General features: G+C 38.9%; 1 protein-coding gene across 1 annotated transcript in view; it reads left to right on the top strand.

Annotated features, from left to right (window-relative positions):
- The window catches only part of SYN2 (synapsin II), a 201,446-nt gene that overhangs the window by 161,758 nt on the left and 21,634 nt on the right, over positions 1-18,054 (top strand). The window contains exons 7-9 of the mRNA XM_020802549.3: positions 2,567-2,709; positions 10,894-10,968; positions 16,983-17,085. Of these exons, the coding sequence (XP_020658208.3) occupies positions 2,567-2,709; positions 10,894-10,968; positions 16,983-17,085 (321 nt within the window). The remainder of the gene's footprint in view (positions 1-2,566; positions 2,710-10,893; positions 10,969-16,982; positions 17,086-18,054) is intronic.

Here is an 18,054-nt window from a genome sequence, read left to right as displayed (position 1 = left end):
GAACAATTCAGGAGTTCTAATTTTTGTCTTTTCCAAGAGCCCCCTAGGCTGAAATCTAATTCTTTCCTTATGTTCTTAATCCTTTTACAAAAATTGCTCAGTGTCATATTTTTACATATGATATTCACCACTTGAGCAGCCTTTTCCACTCTAAAAGAGCCATCTTCTGCAATCAGCCAGGTATATGCCCCTTAGATTGAAAGAGTTACCATTGCTGGGAGGGTCACAATTAACAAAAAGTATTGGTGCTAATGGGGACGTGGTGGCACTGCGGGTTAAACCGCAGAAGCTTCTGTGCTGCAAGGTCAGAAGACCAGTAGACGTAAGATCGAATCCACGTAACAGAGTGAGCTCCCGTTGCTTGTCCCAGCTCCTGCCAACCTGGCAGTTCAAAAGCACATAAAAATGTGAGTAGATAAATAGGAACCACCTCGGTGGGAAGGTAACGGCATTCCGTGACTAGTCGCGCTGGTCACATGACCACAGAAACTGTCTTTGGACAAACGCTGGCTCTATGGCTTGGAAACGGGGATAAGCACCGCCCCCTAGAGTCAGACATGACTGCACTAAATGTCAAGGGGAACCTTTACCTTTACCTATTGGTGCTAGTCGATCAAATCTATTAAAACATGATGAAATTATTTCTCATGGGTTTAAGTATACCTGGATGACCTGAGATACTGAGTGATAACATTTAATGATAAGGCCACCCATTTTACATGGTTTGTTTCTTCTTGTTGTTGCTCTGCTTTCAACCCTCTACTCAAACATTTTTACAAAGAAAATTGAAATTATCCAAACCTTTCAAGTAATATTTTGAAAATGGAACATGAAGGAGATAATTGTCAATACTTTCTATGCATACTTCAGTTGACTTCATATAATCATACAGTTTATAAGGTGTTTGCTGGTTTATTTAATTACACTTGAATTTGAAACAATGCAAACTGTCCTTTGTTGTTCTGCATCTTAGGACTGATGTTTGCTTGTAGAAAGGTCCTCATTTTTTTTAAATATATATAGTGTCTGATATTACTGGCCTGTGTTCCTCTTGTGACAGAGTAAAAATGATGTGGCTAAGCAGCATATTGCCACTGATTTAAAACATTGCTTTTTCAGTTTTGGGAAGCATGCAATTTTGTCTCATTGCACAAGAGTCACAGATACTGAAGAAGCAACTCTTTAATCCACAAAAGATTATCGGCCATTGGGTCCATTTTAAAACAAATAATCACCAGAAATTATACTAAAGGACTTCAGTAATAATGAGCCTTTTTGCTGCTGCTGCTGTTAATTTATTTATTTATTTGATTTACATACCGCCCATCTGGCAGCCAAGGCCACTCTAGGCAGTTTACGGCAAATAATAAAAAATAACAGAGTCACAAAAAAGCAAATAGCAACATTAATACATAGGTGTGAAAATAAAAAATCAGAAAGTAACGTGAGGGTAAAATTATAATACAATAAATACAATTAAAAGCATAAAAAAATAAAAAAGCATGGAGCATGGCAGTATGATAGAAGTTATATTATTGGGTACTATTGTATCAGAGTGTAGTTTGTTCAGGGAAGGCCTGTCTAAATAGCCAGGTTTTTAGTAGTTTTTTTTTAATGTGCCCACTGAAGGGGTCAGGTGGACTTCGGGCGGAGGAGAGTCCCATATTTGTGGAGCTACCGCCAAGAAGGCCTGATTTCTAGTGGTTGTTTTCTGGGCCTTTCCCAGGGTCAGAACTCTCAGCTGTCTGTGATGATCTTATAGGATGGGCAAACGTAACTGCAAGGAGGTGCTCAGCCAAATATTGAGATCCCAAACTGTTTAGGACCTTATAGGTTAGTACCATCACCTTGATCCAATAGCCTGCAGGGGCGGACCATTTTAATGGGTCCCTGCTCCACACGGGGCGGGGGTGAGTGCCACTGGGAGGTTACATTTTATTAAATGGTGGTCTGACCATGACAAGGGGACTGATACCAAGTCAGTCACCATTGGTCCACTCTCTCCTTGACCTGTTGAGAATAATCAATAATGTCATCTTTCCATTCATTTAAAAAAAAAATAGAAATGTAGTGTCCCTCCTTTAAATATATTTAAAGTCACTACTTGTCACAACTGCTATTTCAGGCTGGGAAATAGGTAGGTTGCAATTAAAGAAAAAGAACAGCAGCAGCAAAAGATTTCAAGACCATCTATTGTGGTTACATTTTACACTGCAAAACAAGCTGAGAAATAATCATGCAGTCTGAAACAGAAGGGGAGGGCAGTTTCCTAAACAGCACACTTGTTACTTGACATTTTCTAGACTCAAAGTAAGTATGGAAGGTGGGAAATCTAGCCATATTTTGATGGTATGTTTGCTTTTTGTATTCCAAATCTTTTGCATTTCAAACTTCCAAATTCTCCAAGCCAGAAGGAATAGAATACTGTGGAAAAAGAAAACAGAAGTTTATAATACAGTATATGTACAAGATGTGGCACCTTCTTTATGAGGCAACCCTAACTTTCTCTTCCTTCCTTTTCTTTGTTCTTTTTGTCTCCCCCATTCTGTATATCTGTTGATAACAGGTCAAAGTAGACAACCATTATGATTTTCAGGATATAGCCAGCGTGGTGGCACTCACTCAGACCTATGCCACCACTGAACCCTACATAGACTCCAAATATGACATCAGGATCCAAAAGATAGGCAACAACTACAAAGCCTACATGTGAGCAAAGTGATTCTATTCTTTTATCCTTACATTTAATCAGCCATAAAGCCATTATTTCAGTTTTGTGCTTTCTCAATCAGTAAATAAAATAATGGGGATTTTAAAAGGGACATTAACCTGTTCCATAAAATGGGGCTTGAATAATAATACCATAAATCTTCAGCCATGAGCATTAAAATCTATTAGAACATTACATGATTTATTAAGATAAAAACCACAACCGATAAAGAGGAAAGTGTATTTCACTAGAAATGTAGTTAAATTATTTTCAATGTTTTAACAGCAAAAAGCTGAAAGGGAGTGGGGGAATTTGGCTCTCTTGCCAAATTTTCTAATGGTACCTAGCCTAGAAACCAGCTAAAGAGTGTTTCATATTTTGAGAAAGTAGCCACATTATTTGTAACGTGTAAAGCATACTGCTTTTACTAGGCAAGCTTCATTTTTTCCAGCTGTACTCTGATGTTCTCAAAGCTTCTAAGTGTGGAGTTGCACATAGAGAACTGCTCCAATTATGGAAAGCATGAAAGGGACGCATCCATATTGAATCAGGACCCAAATCCAAACTAGCAAAGTCCCTTGTATAGCTTACCCAGTGTTAGGCAGATCAGGTCTTATTTGTGGCTTTCTACAAGAATATCTAAGAGGGTGATCACAAAGTATAAGGAGAACAGGGCTTCTCTGACCCTCGTGGAATTAGAACACTTAACCTGAAGCATGCCTGACCTTTTGGTTTTCTAAACTGACACCTGGTTCAGAGCAGTAAGTAAGGAACAGCAAAAAGAGTTCAGAGATGTCTTCCTATAAGGAAGATCTTATGATTGCCAGATGTCTGTCAGGTTGTCATTTGGCAACATTTATAATAATCATCTATTTCTGAAATAAAACTGCTTGGCATACAGCTTTTAAAAGAAACTGTAAAATATAGCATGTTATCATATTGGTATTGGATTGACCCACTGGCGAAAAATGCTGAACTGGCGAAAAATACGTAAGTTTTATTAAGCCAAAGGGAAGTATGTCTAATTATATGCTTTACTATTCTATAAAGTGCCCAAACTGATATATAATTCATAAATTATAAAACTATGCAGTGACTCAAGGAAAAGAAAGATCTTCCATACAGGTCATCTGCTGTTTGTATTTAGGCAGTGCATGAGAATTTTCCATGCGCATGTTGTGAAGGTACTGGAGATGATTCAAAGCTTTTGGAAGGAAGCTTACACTAACTGCAGGATTTTCTTGTTCAGTAAATAATTGTTCTTAGAAGAATTTTAAGAGAATGCAACAAATGCAGAATTTGCAGCCTGCTTTCTTTTGGTGATAAATTATCTGGAGCCATTCAAGTGACTTAAGAGAGAACCCGGCATGTACATTCCACGGTGCAGGTCTTCTGCAGTGAATCAGAAAAGCAGCAGTGGTAAACAAGACCCCATATACCAACATACCATGCAAAGAGTCCCAGTCCAGGACAGGGGCTCCACTTCTGTTTGTATAAGAAAGTGGATTTCTACCTCAGATTACACCTTGAAATAAAAGCAACTGGTGCTAGTTTGCATATTTAGCTGATTTTATGTGTCTGCTTTTATTCATTATATATTTATTTAGCAGACCTATGCCACTCTTTATACTCAAAGAAGTTCTCAAAGTGGCTTTCAAAAGATTGTCACAAAACAGTCACATCAGGTTTACAGAAAGAACGTGGTATCCTGTAGTGCCAGGACTATTCAGGCAGCTTTTTCTGATCTAGTCCTTGATCTTCCCTGATGTTGGCATTTAGCTAGCCTCTGCCAGACAAGTCAGCATACTGAGACCCTCCAAGACAAGAGATTGACACTAAGCCAAGGGAACTTGATTGGCTCATGAGTGAGGTGAATCCTCCCTTGTCCACAGTCACTAGTTGTGATGTGGCAACTCTTACTAAAGTCCTCCAAGAACAGACAGCATAGTTAAGCAAGTGGAAATCATTCAAACTATTATGGAAGCAGCTTTTCCTATAGGCAGGGTTGCTATTTGCACATTGTGCACATTATTATTATGCACACTTCTGGATAAGCCCCTTCACAGATTGCTGCCTTGTCATGGAGAAGGGGCCTGAGTAACTCAGAGAAGCTATGGGCTATGCCCTGCTGGGACACCCAAGACGGACAGGTCATAGTGGAGAGTTCTGACTAAACGCGATCCACCTGGAGCAGGAACTGGCAAGACACTCCAGTATCTTTGCCAAGAAAACTCCATGAACAGAAACAAAAGGCTAAAAGATATGATGCTGGAAGATGAGCCCCTCAGGTTGGAAGGCATCCAACATGCTACCAAGGAAGAGCAGAGGACAAGGACAACTAGCTCCTGAGCTAATGAAGTGGCTCGGCCAAAGCCGAAAGGACACTTAGCTGTGGACACGCCTGGAATTGAAAGGAAAGTCTGATGCTGCAAAGAAAAATACTGCATAGGAACCTGGAATGTAAGATCTATGACCCTTGGTAGTAAGCTGGATGTGGTCAAACAGGAGATGGCAAGAATAAACATTGACATCCTGGGTGTCAGTGAACTAAAATGGATGGGAATGGGCAAATTCAATTCAGACGATTATCATATCTACTATTTTGGGCAAGAATCCCATAGAAGAAATGGGGTAACCCTCATAGACAACAAAAGAGTGGGAAAAGCTGTACTGGGATACAATTTCAAAAATGAGAGAATGATTTCAATACGAATCCAAGGCACACCTTTCAACATCACAGTCATCCAAGTTTATACACCAACCACCAATGCTGAAGAGGTTGAAATTGACCAATGCTATGAAGACTTACAACACCTTCTAGAACTGATGTTCTTCTCATTCTAGGGGATTGGAATGCTAAAGTAGGGAGTCAAGAGATAAAAGGAACAATAGGGAAGTTTGGCCTTGAAGTTCAAAACAAAGCAGGGCAAAGGCTAATAGAGTTTTGTCATGAGAACAAGCTGGTCATTACAAACACACAAGAGGTGACTCTACACATGGAAATCACCAGATGGGCAATACCAAAATCAGATTGATTATGTTCTCTGCAGCCAAAGATGGAGAAGCTCTATACAGTCAGCAAAAACAAGACCTGGAGCTTATTGTGGTTCTGATCATCAGCTTCTTATAGCACAATTCAAGCTTAAACTGAAGAAACTAGGAAAAACCCCTGGGCTAGTCAGGTATAATCTAAACCAAATCCCTTATGAGTACACAGTGGTGTAAGGCCCATTTGATTTATTGAGATGTATTAATTTATTCATTTAAAATATTTTTATGCTGCCTTTCTCCTTTAAAAGAACCCAAGGCAGCTTAAATCATTTAAAAGACAATATGCGAAAACTAAAAACAGTAGGTATACAAATATTTACAAAGAATTAAACAAGTAAACATTAAAGTCAATACTAAAACACATTTAAAACAACAGAGCACAAATCGCTCAGACCACCAGTTATTAAGGGAAAGCTTATTTGAACAGAAAGGTCTTTGCCTGCAGAAGGATAGCAATGATGGGGCCAGCCTATATCCAAATAAACAGTTCAAAGAGCTGAATTGTACTCTCAATGTTGGGTTAGTTCTTCAAAAGGGGCATTATCATGTCCTTATTATTGTTTAGAAATTTAATATGCATGCAACCATAAGCTTAACCTCAACAACCAGAAACATCTAGTAGCTTGCTCTACCCTGTTCTGTTCCACCACCCGCATTATCCCTTTCCTCAGGGGAGTACTTACCTAAACCCCCAAATGCCCATGAAAGATAAAATGAAATTAATGTTTTTGGACAGCCATAACTTACAGAACTGTAGAGCCCAAGGAACATTGAGCACAACTCTCTTACCACAACAGGAAATACAATAAGAAGCATAATACAGTGTTAGAGTTTGGCTGATTTCCTTTTTTGGGGGGGGGGGGTGCTATGACTTCCATATCCCCCCCAGTTTCCAAAGAGGTAACTGTGGTAGGCTGTTTAGCATGTGGGCAAAAAAAGGGGGGAAGGGGGAAAGACAAGATACTGTGGCATTATAAAGACTAATTGATGTGGCTCTATATTTGCTTTTGTGGATCAAAATCTATTTCCTCAGACACTAACACATGCCTTGTTATTTAAGACAGCTGTTTCCCGATAACTAAGTTATCTTAAATTGTCCTCAGCATGCATGCCATCCCTGTCTTTCCATGTGGAGCCTTTCATTTCTGTTGAAGATGAGTGGGTGCAACGTAGCTAACTCTGAAGAAAATGCATAGGGAAGAGCAGATGGAGAAAGAAGGAGCTTCTCAACTGTCCTGGACTGTCACTCTGACCTATGCTGACTTCCATTTAAATTAGCTTAGTATTCCTTGGGTTGCTCATGTCACTTCTTTCTTTCTGTCTCACATTTCCTCCTTAACCCTTTTTGTGAGAGAACAGAGAAGACATCTTGTCTTTGTTCTTGAAAGGTGAGGAGGCAACCATGGTTCCCTGCATCCTCCTGCATCCCTTAGTTAGGTACAGCCAGAAATTTTGTCATCTCAATGTATTTCTCTAACAAACCTTAGTTTTCTTACACAGTGGTGCCTCGCACAGCAAGGTTAATCCGTTCCGGATTAACCCTCGCTGTGTGAAACATTGCTCAACGGAAAGTAAAAAGCCATTGGAACGCATTAAACATGGTTTAATGCATTCCAATTCGGCCGAATACTCACCGTTGTGCGATGTTCCGGGATGGCCGGCAGCCATTTTCGCGCCCTCCCCTCGCTGAACGAGGGCGTGAAAACGCTGCGATCAGCTGTCCGGCGGGTCCAAAATGGCCACCAGAACAGCCGAAATGGCCGGGCGCAGCATTTTCGCGCCCTTGGTAAGCGAGGGGAGGGCGCGAAAACACTGTGCGCAGCCATTTCAGCTGTTCCAGCAGCGTTTTCGCACCCTCCCCTTGCTTACCAAGGGCGCAAAAACGCTGCGCCCGGCCCTTCCGGCTGTTCCGGCGGCCATTTTGAAGCCACGGAACAGCTGATTGGCGGATCACAAAGCGAAGGTCGGTAAGCGAACCGCTTACCAACCTTCGCTCTGTGAATTTCCCCCTATCTAGGTGCCGTTTTGCGATCGCAAAATGGCATCGTTGCGTGGATTCGTCGCTCTACGGAGCGACCGTTGCACGAGGCACCACTGTATTCTTAAAATAGCAAGCATGGATATGATTTGTTCCCAAAGGGAAGGTGTGCTTGCTAATTGTTCCAACTTTTGATGAGTGGAATCCACAAGTTAACTTAGCAGCTACCTAGTGTGCTTCCTTTGCCAAAAATTATGTGCTCCATTATTGACTATGTCATTTTTTGGCTCATGTTATACACTGTCTTCCTCTTATATAGCAAAAATAACATGCTCTATTTTCACTGTCCTTTTTGGACAGGCAGCCATTTCATTCTGACTAATTTTATTGCATTAATTGTGTTAGCTGAAGGCACCTATTCTTCTATTATTGCTAATTTTCATTTTAGCAGGTTCTGAACTCCATAAGTGCATTCTGTCACATCTTTCATCCCTGTTGCAATTTGCTGGCTTGATCCTTCTGTTTTAGTACAGCTTTGACAGCATTCAGATTGTATTGCATATATTTTTGCTCTGGTTTTCAGTGATCGGTTTAAATGTCTTCACTGTTTGATCTCACATATTTTAGATTGTTTCTTTGATGTCCTTCCACACAAAAAGAGAAGCAAATGTGATTCCAGGGGAGAGATATTAATTAGTCTACATAGGAATAAAGGGATATACATTAACTATTTTGATAAAATGAGAATGCATCCACCTGGAACTCTATAGTCCAAACAGTGCATGAATCAGGATATAGTAGCACAAACAAATAAATACAAAATCAAAATGTAATCTAAGAGCCCCACATATATTTCTGTGAAATAAAATACATGTAGTCACAGCAAAAATATAATCGAAAATACCAAGAAATATGCAAAATGTATAGCACAGCATAGCACAGCCAGGAGGTACACTATACGTGGTGGCGCTGTGGGCTAAACCGCAGAAGCCTGTGTGCTGCAGGGTCAGAAGACCAGCAGTCATAAGATCGAATCCACACAACGGAGTGAGCTCCTCTTGCTTGCCCCAGCTCCCGCCAACCTAGCGGTTCGAAAGCATGCAAATGCAAGTAGATAAATAGGGACGACCTCGGTGGGAAGGTAACAGCGTTCCATGTCTACGTTGCACTAGCCATGTGACCACAGAAGATTGTCTTCGTACAAAACGCTGGCTCTATGGCTTGGAAACGGGGATGAGCACCACCCCCTAGAGTCGAACACGACTGGACAAAAATTGTCAAGGGGAACCTTTACCTTTACCTTACACTATATCCAGTGTGGCTGCATATATTCAGAGTATTCACAGTATACTTCTAGTTTTATTGTTTTTATTTACATAAGTTAGGTCTCTTTACAAGTACAAAATTACGTATTTTTCAGTACTGTATATATTCATGATTGTAATGTCTGTTTCATTATATGGAAACAGGTATATGAGGGATATTGGATTACATTTTTTCTTTGTATTTCTAGTTTATTTGTGTTCTTATGTCTGAGTCCAGACATTGCTTGTATGGGTTTTTGTTGGAACTTCTTTTTTTCTTTGCGTGTGTATATTCATGCAACATATAACACAGTTCTTAGATCAGTGTCCCTATGCAAAGTGCTTGCAAGTGAAAGTAGTAAAAAAATTCAATATGATCACTGTAACAGCAGCTCAAATCCTGTAATACAACAGTCTCTGTAACCCCATGGGGATTTTCTTGCCATCCCAGTGTGATCCCTGTACTGTCCCTGTGATCCCAGTATACTCTCTATAATCCCACACAAAGTAGGGCAGATGTTGAAGAGCTTTTGAGAAACAACTGTGTATACAATTTCTCTTTTTTATATTTATATGGAGTACATTTCTGTTCAATTTGAAGCTGAACTATGAGTAGACCTCTTGCTCTTCACATTTTTATCAGTTATAAATCAGTTATACTTTGTCAAGGGAAAGAAGGCAGCATATTACAATGTTTAAGGCAATTTCCTTTGACTTTCATGGTTAAATCGCACTACAGAGTGAAAATTTGATCTGCAGCTAAAGACTCAAAATCTACATGAAACTTCTATTATGCTTCATGTGTGTTCAGAAAGATATAGTCCTTAGCTTATGTTCCACAGCTGTGGATTTTTTTTCTTTTTCCTTTCCTTTTTCCTTGAGTTTTTTTGGGGGGGAGTGAGAGGAGTTGTTTTGTTTGGGGTTTTTTTAAATCCATGTCCATACACAAGCACAGAAGAATGACTTGAAGAGGTGCCAAAGGAAATATCATCTGTTTCTGTAGCTTTAATGCTGTGATCAAAATCTCATAATAGTTGTATCGTTTGTGGCCATGGGCACAGAACTCACATTATAGATAGCTTACTCTATGCTAATCATCAGATAACTAGGATAAAGTATGGAACCATTCCCAGCTCCACATCTTCTGCAAATGCTTAGAAATTTATGCCATATGTATAAATATCAGTACATCATTGTTTTAAGGAAATGACATAGGGCAAAAAAGAAACAAGCACAGTAGGAACAAAATCGCACACATGGAAGCTGTCAAATTCTCTAGAATCATCTTGTCTTTTTCCAACCACAACTTACTGAATACATAGATTTATATGTTAATATGCAAAAACACACGGGTATAAACTGAAATATGTTTTATCATTTGGGGTCCAAAATGTAATGGTGAATGGCATAACTCTTTGTAAAGTCATATGATTATTGTTACAAAATGCAAATGTCAGGTCAAGTCCAGGTTACTAGGTTTTCAAGTAGAGCAGAAATAACCCCACAGCTCTTCTTAGCTCCATTTCTTTTCTTTTCTTCTGTTTCTTAAAGTTAGAACTCCTTACCCAACTGAGGATGGACAACTATCACCTGATTCAGTACTCAACAGATTTACTTTTATGAGTAGCCTCTTTGCTGTTCTGTTGTGCTCTTTTCTGTGCACATCCAATTAAATGCTACTGTTTGGGGGTTTTTTTAAATAAATAGTTGAATAAATGTTCTTTGCTTGATATTTTGCTTTCTTCAGGTTGCTGTGCATGCTTATTATTAGGAAATAAACACAGCAAGGGAATAGTAAATAATACAATGAAATTGCCATGATGTTCTTAACTACTTCTGTTTATTTACAGGAGAACTTCTATATCTGGAAACTGGAAAACAAACACTGGATCCGCAATGTTGGAACAAATTGCCATGTCAGATAGGTAGATACAAACCATTTCCAGAATGGGCCAGAAAATGCATTGTGTCCCATATGTGGTAGGGCTGAAAACATTAGTGTTGCTGTGTTTGATGTGAAATAGCATCTGTCCAAAGGGTGGATGAGCAGATGCTTTCCAAATAGTCTGACAATTTATTATATTAAAATGTTTACTCTTCTCTACCTGATACCTGCCTGAGGGAGGCCAGAACACTGAATGCAGTATCTATTGTTACTATCATCCTTTCAACAGAGTTAATATTTCTCAGCATGTATGGGATCCGTTCATTCACTTTCCCCCCACTTCAGTAGGACCTTCTGCATTCTGATTAGCCCTCTTCAGTTGCTGGAAGTAACTACACAGTGCAGGAAATGCAAACTAACTGTCCTTCTCTTGCTGCAAAAGTCACATCGGGGCATTGAGTTCTCTCTGAGATAAGTGGCCACACAGAGAAAAAAAGACTTATACTTGCAGTTCCATTTGAAGCACCTGTAAACACATATAGCCTGTCCCTCAGTCACTTCCTAATCTTATCTTGCTGGGAGTTCTGAAGTTGTAAAAAAAAAAATGAATGCATGCATGCATGAAAACACAGGACTGTGGGAGTGGGAAGCTCTTTTAAACAAAGGAAGTGGTGGCTTAGGGAAGCAGAGACTTTGCAGAGAGAGGTAAGTGCTAGCTTGTGTGTGTGTGTGTGTGTGTATACGTCTGTGTATGCCACATGCTCTCACTCCCCCCCTTTTTAACATTTTATTAGTTTTTCACTCTATCTACATTTAATATGTGCTTGTCAAACATCATATTACATGACTTGCTTACAATTATTTGTTTTTTTTTTTACATCTCAGTGTCTTCCCAGTTGTCCCCCCAAATTCCAGACATCTTTCACACATTCAAGCCATTCATGTACATATTTTAGTGTATAATATGGCTACTATGAGATGGTTGGACAGTGTCATTGAAGCAACCAACGTGAATTTGACACAACTCTGGGAGGCAGTGGAAGATAGGAGGGCCTGGCGTGCTCTGGTCCATGGGTTCATGAGGAGTTGGACACGACTAAACAACTAAACGACGACAATGGCTACTATCATAATATTACTTTCATAGTGTACAATATTCTCAAGATCTTCTAATAATATTCTTAATAAAAGTAGTTCCAGATCCATGCCCCAACCTTATATCTAGTTTAATTTACCTAAAAAGAAAACCCACCATATTCCATCTTTACCCTGGTTAAAGCTCCCTTATTTCAATTTCATTCTCCTTTTTAATATAAAGGATATGCTCCTTTACAATTCCCAAAGTTAAATATATACATGTTTTTCAACATTAAGGGACCCCTTCCTATTTTTCCCCTTTTCATCTTTCTAAGTAATTCCATCTCTTGTTTCTCTTTTTTCACTTTTTTGTTTCTGTCTCTCTAAGTATTCTGCCATCTTTCATGCCCTCTGTAAGTATTTTGTGCATCTGATTTATCTCCACTAGATCTTTATGCACTTGGTCTATCTTCAATAGATCTTCCAGGCTTTTTAAAATTAATTTTGCTGATTTTCTCCCCTTGTCTTCCCTTAATACTCTCCTTGGATCCAAGATTGAAGTTGTTTCTCTTAGGTTTTCCCCATTAATTTCCTCAGCTCCTCTTTTGATTGGCATACATCATCCAGCACAGTCTTATTTCCTTCTTCGTTATTCCCTGTCTCTTGTTGACTATAATTCTTCAGATGTTCATTGAATAATTTTGTCTCTTGGTAGTGGGATCTCACTATTTCTAGTACTGTTTGAAGGGTAGATTTTGTTTCATCCCAAAATTGTCCCTGTTGTGCCATTCTGTTCCAGCTGCCCAAGAGCTTAAGCCAAGATTCGAAGCCCCCAAGTCTCACAGTCCAGTTCGATGATTGTATCTGCTCTCACTCCCCCTTTTGCCCCTCACACATACACCACTCCCAGCTGCCTTTCATTGCCCACTCCCCTCACACTCACTCGCTTTTCTCCCAGCTGGTGCTTCTATTTCCATTTTCTCCCCCCTGCTTCTCTACAGACAAGCCCTTCCCTTTCCCATCCACATAGGGGGGAAACACCTTTCAAATTTTCGAGAAAAAAAGGCAGGAACAATTCAATTCTGCCTCTATATCATGTGGGCAGGAAAAATTACTGCAATATGTTATGTGTGAGGCTGCCCTTGAAAACAGTAAAAAAAAACTTCAGTTAATACTGAGTGTTATGATCTTAATGCACCAATATATGTCATTTTTATTGTCTCCCAGTTTATCTCTTAGGTCAATAATCAACACACAATTTTTTTCATAATTTCACCTACAGTATCTAAAGGATCATTACTTTTCACATATTTCTCTGTCTAAACCTTCATATTTTAATCTGATCCCTGTTTCAAGTTTCTTCCCATGCTGAGCTACAGCAGGTAATGACTTCGGTGCAGCCTGATTAAGTCATAGCCCTGGCCACCCACACCCAAATTAGAGAATACCATCCACAAAGAGGTCTGTCTAATGCCTATTTTGTTATGCTTCCAGCATCAGACAAAGACCTCTTTATTCTCTCAATTTTAATCCTCTATTTCAGTTGTTACATGTATTTAAGTAGTTCTATTTTTGATACTCATTAGTTCATGTAATGTCTCTTTCTGCTGGTCCTAATTAGTTGTCTTATTCTGTTTCTGTTTTTATGTGATTTTTTTTTGTTTTTATTGTGCATCACTTCCAGAACTATCAGCTATAGGATGACAAATACATAGTATATGAACCTGTTCTCAAATAGGTTCTTGTATTATTTGACCTAGAATTTTAAACTATTATCATGTGATGACTGTTGCAATGCAAAATACTTAAGGATGAAAATTTTGGAAGACGTAGTCATGTTAGTCTGTGCAAGTATATGAGGCAAAATCCAAAGGAACAAAACAAAACAAAGACAAAAACTCGTGGCACCTTAAAGACTATTATATTTTAATATAAGCTTTTGTGTACACATCCAGATAAAACACTGGAACAGTTTGTTTGTGTTGGCAAATTACAGCAATAGGTTGTGCTTTGAGGCCAAACTGGAGTTTTCAGGCATGACTCTGGCCCTGGTCACATGAGGGAAATGTTCTCTAGTTATCTCCCAGTTAGATTGTTGCTTTTTTTCCCCCCCCAGTCTCAGGATGCACAGTCAAGATCGAAATATTTTCCCGGCCAGCAATGTAACTGCAGCTTGTTTTCCATTCCCTGGGAGAATTGTGTTATGTGGTACCTCTGTTGCATCAGTGCATTCCTTACCAGAATTGTCTGTGTGGAGGACCTGTCCCACTTCTTTTCAGAAGCAAAGGCAGGAAGGTTGCCACCATTGTTGCAGAATGCATTTTTGTGGTTTTTTTTTTTTTTAACTTTGTGGCCGGTACATTGATACATTGGTAAAAATATGGCACAGAGCAATTTGAGCCATTGCATTTCAACACACCACTTTTCAAAAGTCACTGTGAGGAGACATTCATGGGCGGGCGTTACAGATGGGGGGACCAAAATGGCGGATTAAGCTGAAAGGCAGAGGAGATGGTGAGGGAAGTAGACGGACCAGTGCAATTCTTCAGGAGCAGCCAGCACAACAGAGGACATATTTCTAAACAGAAATCCCTTCCTGATACAGTATATCGATGTATTAAAAATATATTAAAAAACAAGAACTTTTACCAGTTTATTTTTTCTCTTCCTTCAAGGGGCAATTGAGCTCCTTGATTTTTTTTTTCCCAAGGGGCTCAATTGCCCCTTGAAGGAAGAGAGAAAATAAACTGGTAAAAGTTCTTGGGAAGTTCATCCTGGTGTATATATATATACCATGTGACTGAGAATCAGCACAACAGAAGTATAGAAAGTATTGGAAGAACTACAGAACATTTCTCTCATGTGACCAGGGCCTCTGTTAAAGCAACCCTTTAAAATGTCATCTGTGAGTTAAACCAGGCAACCGCACTTGTTGACATAGCAGGGATAAATAAAGGATCGGTCATATTGTGAAGAGTAAAAAGAGATCGGTAATGAGATGCTGCTTTCCTGTGTGAAAAGTTAATAAATTCCTCTGGAAAATTTTCAGAGAGTAAATGTTACAAAGGAGATGCTTGTATTGTTCTCCCAACATTTGTTTTTGACTACATAGTTGAACAAAGGGAAGGGCCTAGCAACTCATTTCTCCTCCAGCAGTTTGTCTACTCCACATCACTCCTCCCTGCTGTTTTTCATCCTTAAAATTATAAAGGGAACCCATGAGATGGCTCATAGTTATTTATTTTATAATTATAACTAGAAACATGATGCAGGAATAAAGCAACTTTCCTCAGCCTGGCACCTTCCAGATAACATGGACTACAACTCCCATAATCCTTACATAGCTTGGGGTTACAGGACTTAGAATTCAATGTCTTTGGAGAACACCACATTGAGGAAGGCTACCCTAGAGCAGTGGTTCTTAACGTGGGCGATAATGCCCCCCAGGGGGTGATTTCATTTTTCAGGGGGGCGGTAAAATGAAAAGGGGCGGCGTGGGGGCGCTGGAGCAGAAGGGGGGCGGTAGGGGGGCGCTGGAGCAAGCCAAACCTGTGAAGATGGCTGCAGCCTTTTTACAGTGTGCATGAATATATATTTTTCTCCAATCTTAATTTAGTTTCAGAGTTTTCGTCTTGAAATTTTTAGTTCTTGCACTGCAGTTTGTTTTTATGCCCTTTTTAAATTTCTTTTTGCTTCTTAAAATTCACTTGCAACTAAATCATTAAATGTTACTTTTTGGGGGCATTTCATTTTCTTGGAATTGAATTTTGTTTTCAGGGGTCATTGGATTTAAGTGTCTTAAATAAATAAATAAATAAATAAATAAATAAATAAATAAATAAATAAATAAATAAATAAATAAATAAATAAGATATCAGCGCGGGGAGGGGGGCGATGATAACTTCCTCAATGGCTCAAGGGGGCGTTTCTTTCAAAAAGCTTAAGAACCACTGCCCTAGAGTATGAGGGGGAAAGATACAGTACCTTTTGTCAAAGCAGTGGAGCATGGGAGTGAGCCCTTCAAAAATCCATGCTTTGGATTTGTATTGGGTTGCATCAGACCTGCATGTCTCCAAAGCTTGGGAAACGTGTACAGTACTTCAGGCTAGCATTCTCTGGACCACTCAGCCACTACCTCCCTTCAATACATACATACTGTTTATTGACTAAGTTAGTCAAACCTGCTTTAGCAGTCCTTGGCTTCAAGATAAGCTTTCCTTCCCCAGTATTTTTAAATTTTATTTAAACCTTCTTGCTCATCATTGTTGTACCCACCAGAGCTACTTGGGCCATTTACAATAGCTTAAAATAGTGAAGAATAGATTTTTTAAAATGTAAATAATATACTCAAAACATTCAAAAACAAATTTAAAACATGAGGAACAGATTTAGAATGTTTGCCAAAAGCCAGTTTAAAGAAAAAAAAACTATCCTAAAGATGAAAGAAACGGTGAAGTTTTAGTTGCTCATCGGAAGCTCAACAGAGATGGAACCGGCCTAACATCATTTGGGGAGGAATTCCACAATATCTCTTTCCATCTGTTTCATATGTTTAAGAAAGTGCCTTTAATAAAATAAATAAATAAATCTCCCTATTCCTTTGATTTTAATTGGAAGGACCTTTCAGAATCAGCCTTCTCTGTTTGGTTTGGTTTTTCTCCAGATTTGTCATTAAAAGAAAGAGCACTTTTCTTACATTCAAGTGACTCGAACATTTTATAGCAAGGACAGTTTATAAACAAATAAGTTCAATCACTGCTGTCAGCATTTCCACAGATGTAGAGTCTGACAAGCATCCAACAGCAAAGAAATAACCCTGAGAAATGAAGTTGTACATGAAATAAAAAGCCAGCTATTCTGATGTGTGGCTATGGATGTAGGGAGTAATATGGATACATTCCAAATTGGACCATATAGTTTTGTCTCTGTTGTGACTGCCATTTTTTTAATTGATGGGAACTTCTCTTTGTCTTCCAGGTACAAGTTTTGGATTGACAGCTGTTCTGAGATGTTTGGAGGTTTGGACATATGTGCAGTCAAAGCAGTACATGGCAAGGATGGGAAGGATTATATTTTTGAGGTATGATAAATAGTTTTTCTCTACAAGCACTTTTGCTGGTATAAGGATAATAGGAAAAAAATTATGTCCCTAATTTTTCTTCTCCTCCATCCCTTTTTTTAATAAATAAAATTTATTATTCAAAAATACACTATTACAAAAACCAATCAATTTGATTACGCATAGGATGATGATATTCAATACTTAGATTTTCCATCTTGGTCGTTTTGGATAGTCCATTGAGAGTGTGCATTGCAGTTTATTCAGGGACACATTCAAATAATCAAGCAAAGAAATGTTTTCCAGTAAATAGCACTGCCTATAGGAAATCAAAAGAGGGCTCACAAGGTGTTATCATTTTGCTTTCATATATTTTTAGGCTAGAGATCAAAATGCCTGCACCAAATTTTCCTAAACCATCTGTGTTCCTTTCTAACTAATCTCACCATTATTGCTTTGGGGCAAGATGTATGGTTGTTCTCCAAGAGAAACCCAAGAAAAGTACATCTTTACATCAAGAGAGAGAGAGAGAGAGAGAGATAAATATGTAGTATCACGTTTTGCTAGGCATAAAATATATTTTTCAAGTAACTATGCATGCTGCGGAACAGCGTTTTTTAGGATTCACATCTGTTCTTTAATTTCGAAAAACACAACTCACCTCAGTTTTTTAACAAACAAACCAGGAGGCACTAGCAAAAGGGAAATAAATCTAGTTTTGGGGGAGGGGGTAGTGGCCCAACCCATTTCAGTTGCAAGCCAACCTCAGTTGCTTTTCACCTCTTTGCTTCCTTTCCCCACTATGCTCTTCTTAACTTTTGTCGTGCTGCATATACCTTTCTGTCTGACCTGTAATTTTGTTTGCACATTTGGACTTTTTCATGATTATATCATTTTTTCTTCATTTATGTACTTATTGTAAAAAATGGTATTACTGTGCACTAACATACTTTCATAGAAAAGTAGTTTACAAACACTGGAAATATATCA

The sequence above is a fragment of the Pogona vitticeps genome, chromosome 2 (genome assembly GCF_051106095.1).
Source record: "Pogona vitticeps strain Pit_001003342236 chromosome 2, PviZW2.1, whole genome shotgun sequence".
In the NCBI taxonomy this organism is placed as follows: Eukaryota; Metazoa; Chordata; class Lepidosauria; order Squamata; family Agamidae; genus Pogona; species Pogona vitticeps.
Note: the sequence above shows the minus strand (reverse complement) of the source record. Positions and strands in the feature narration are given on the sequence as shown.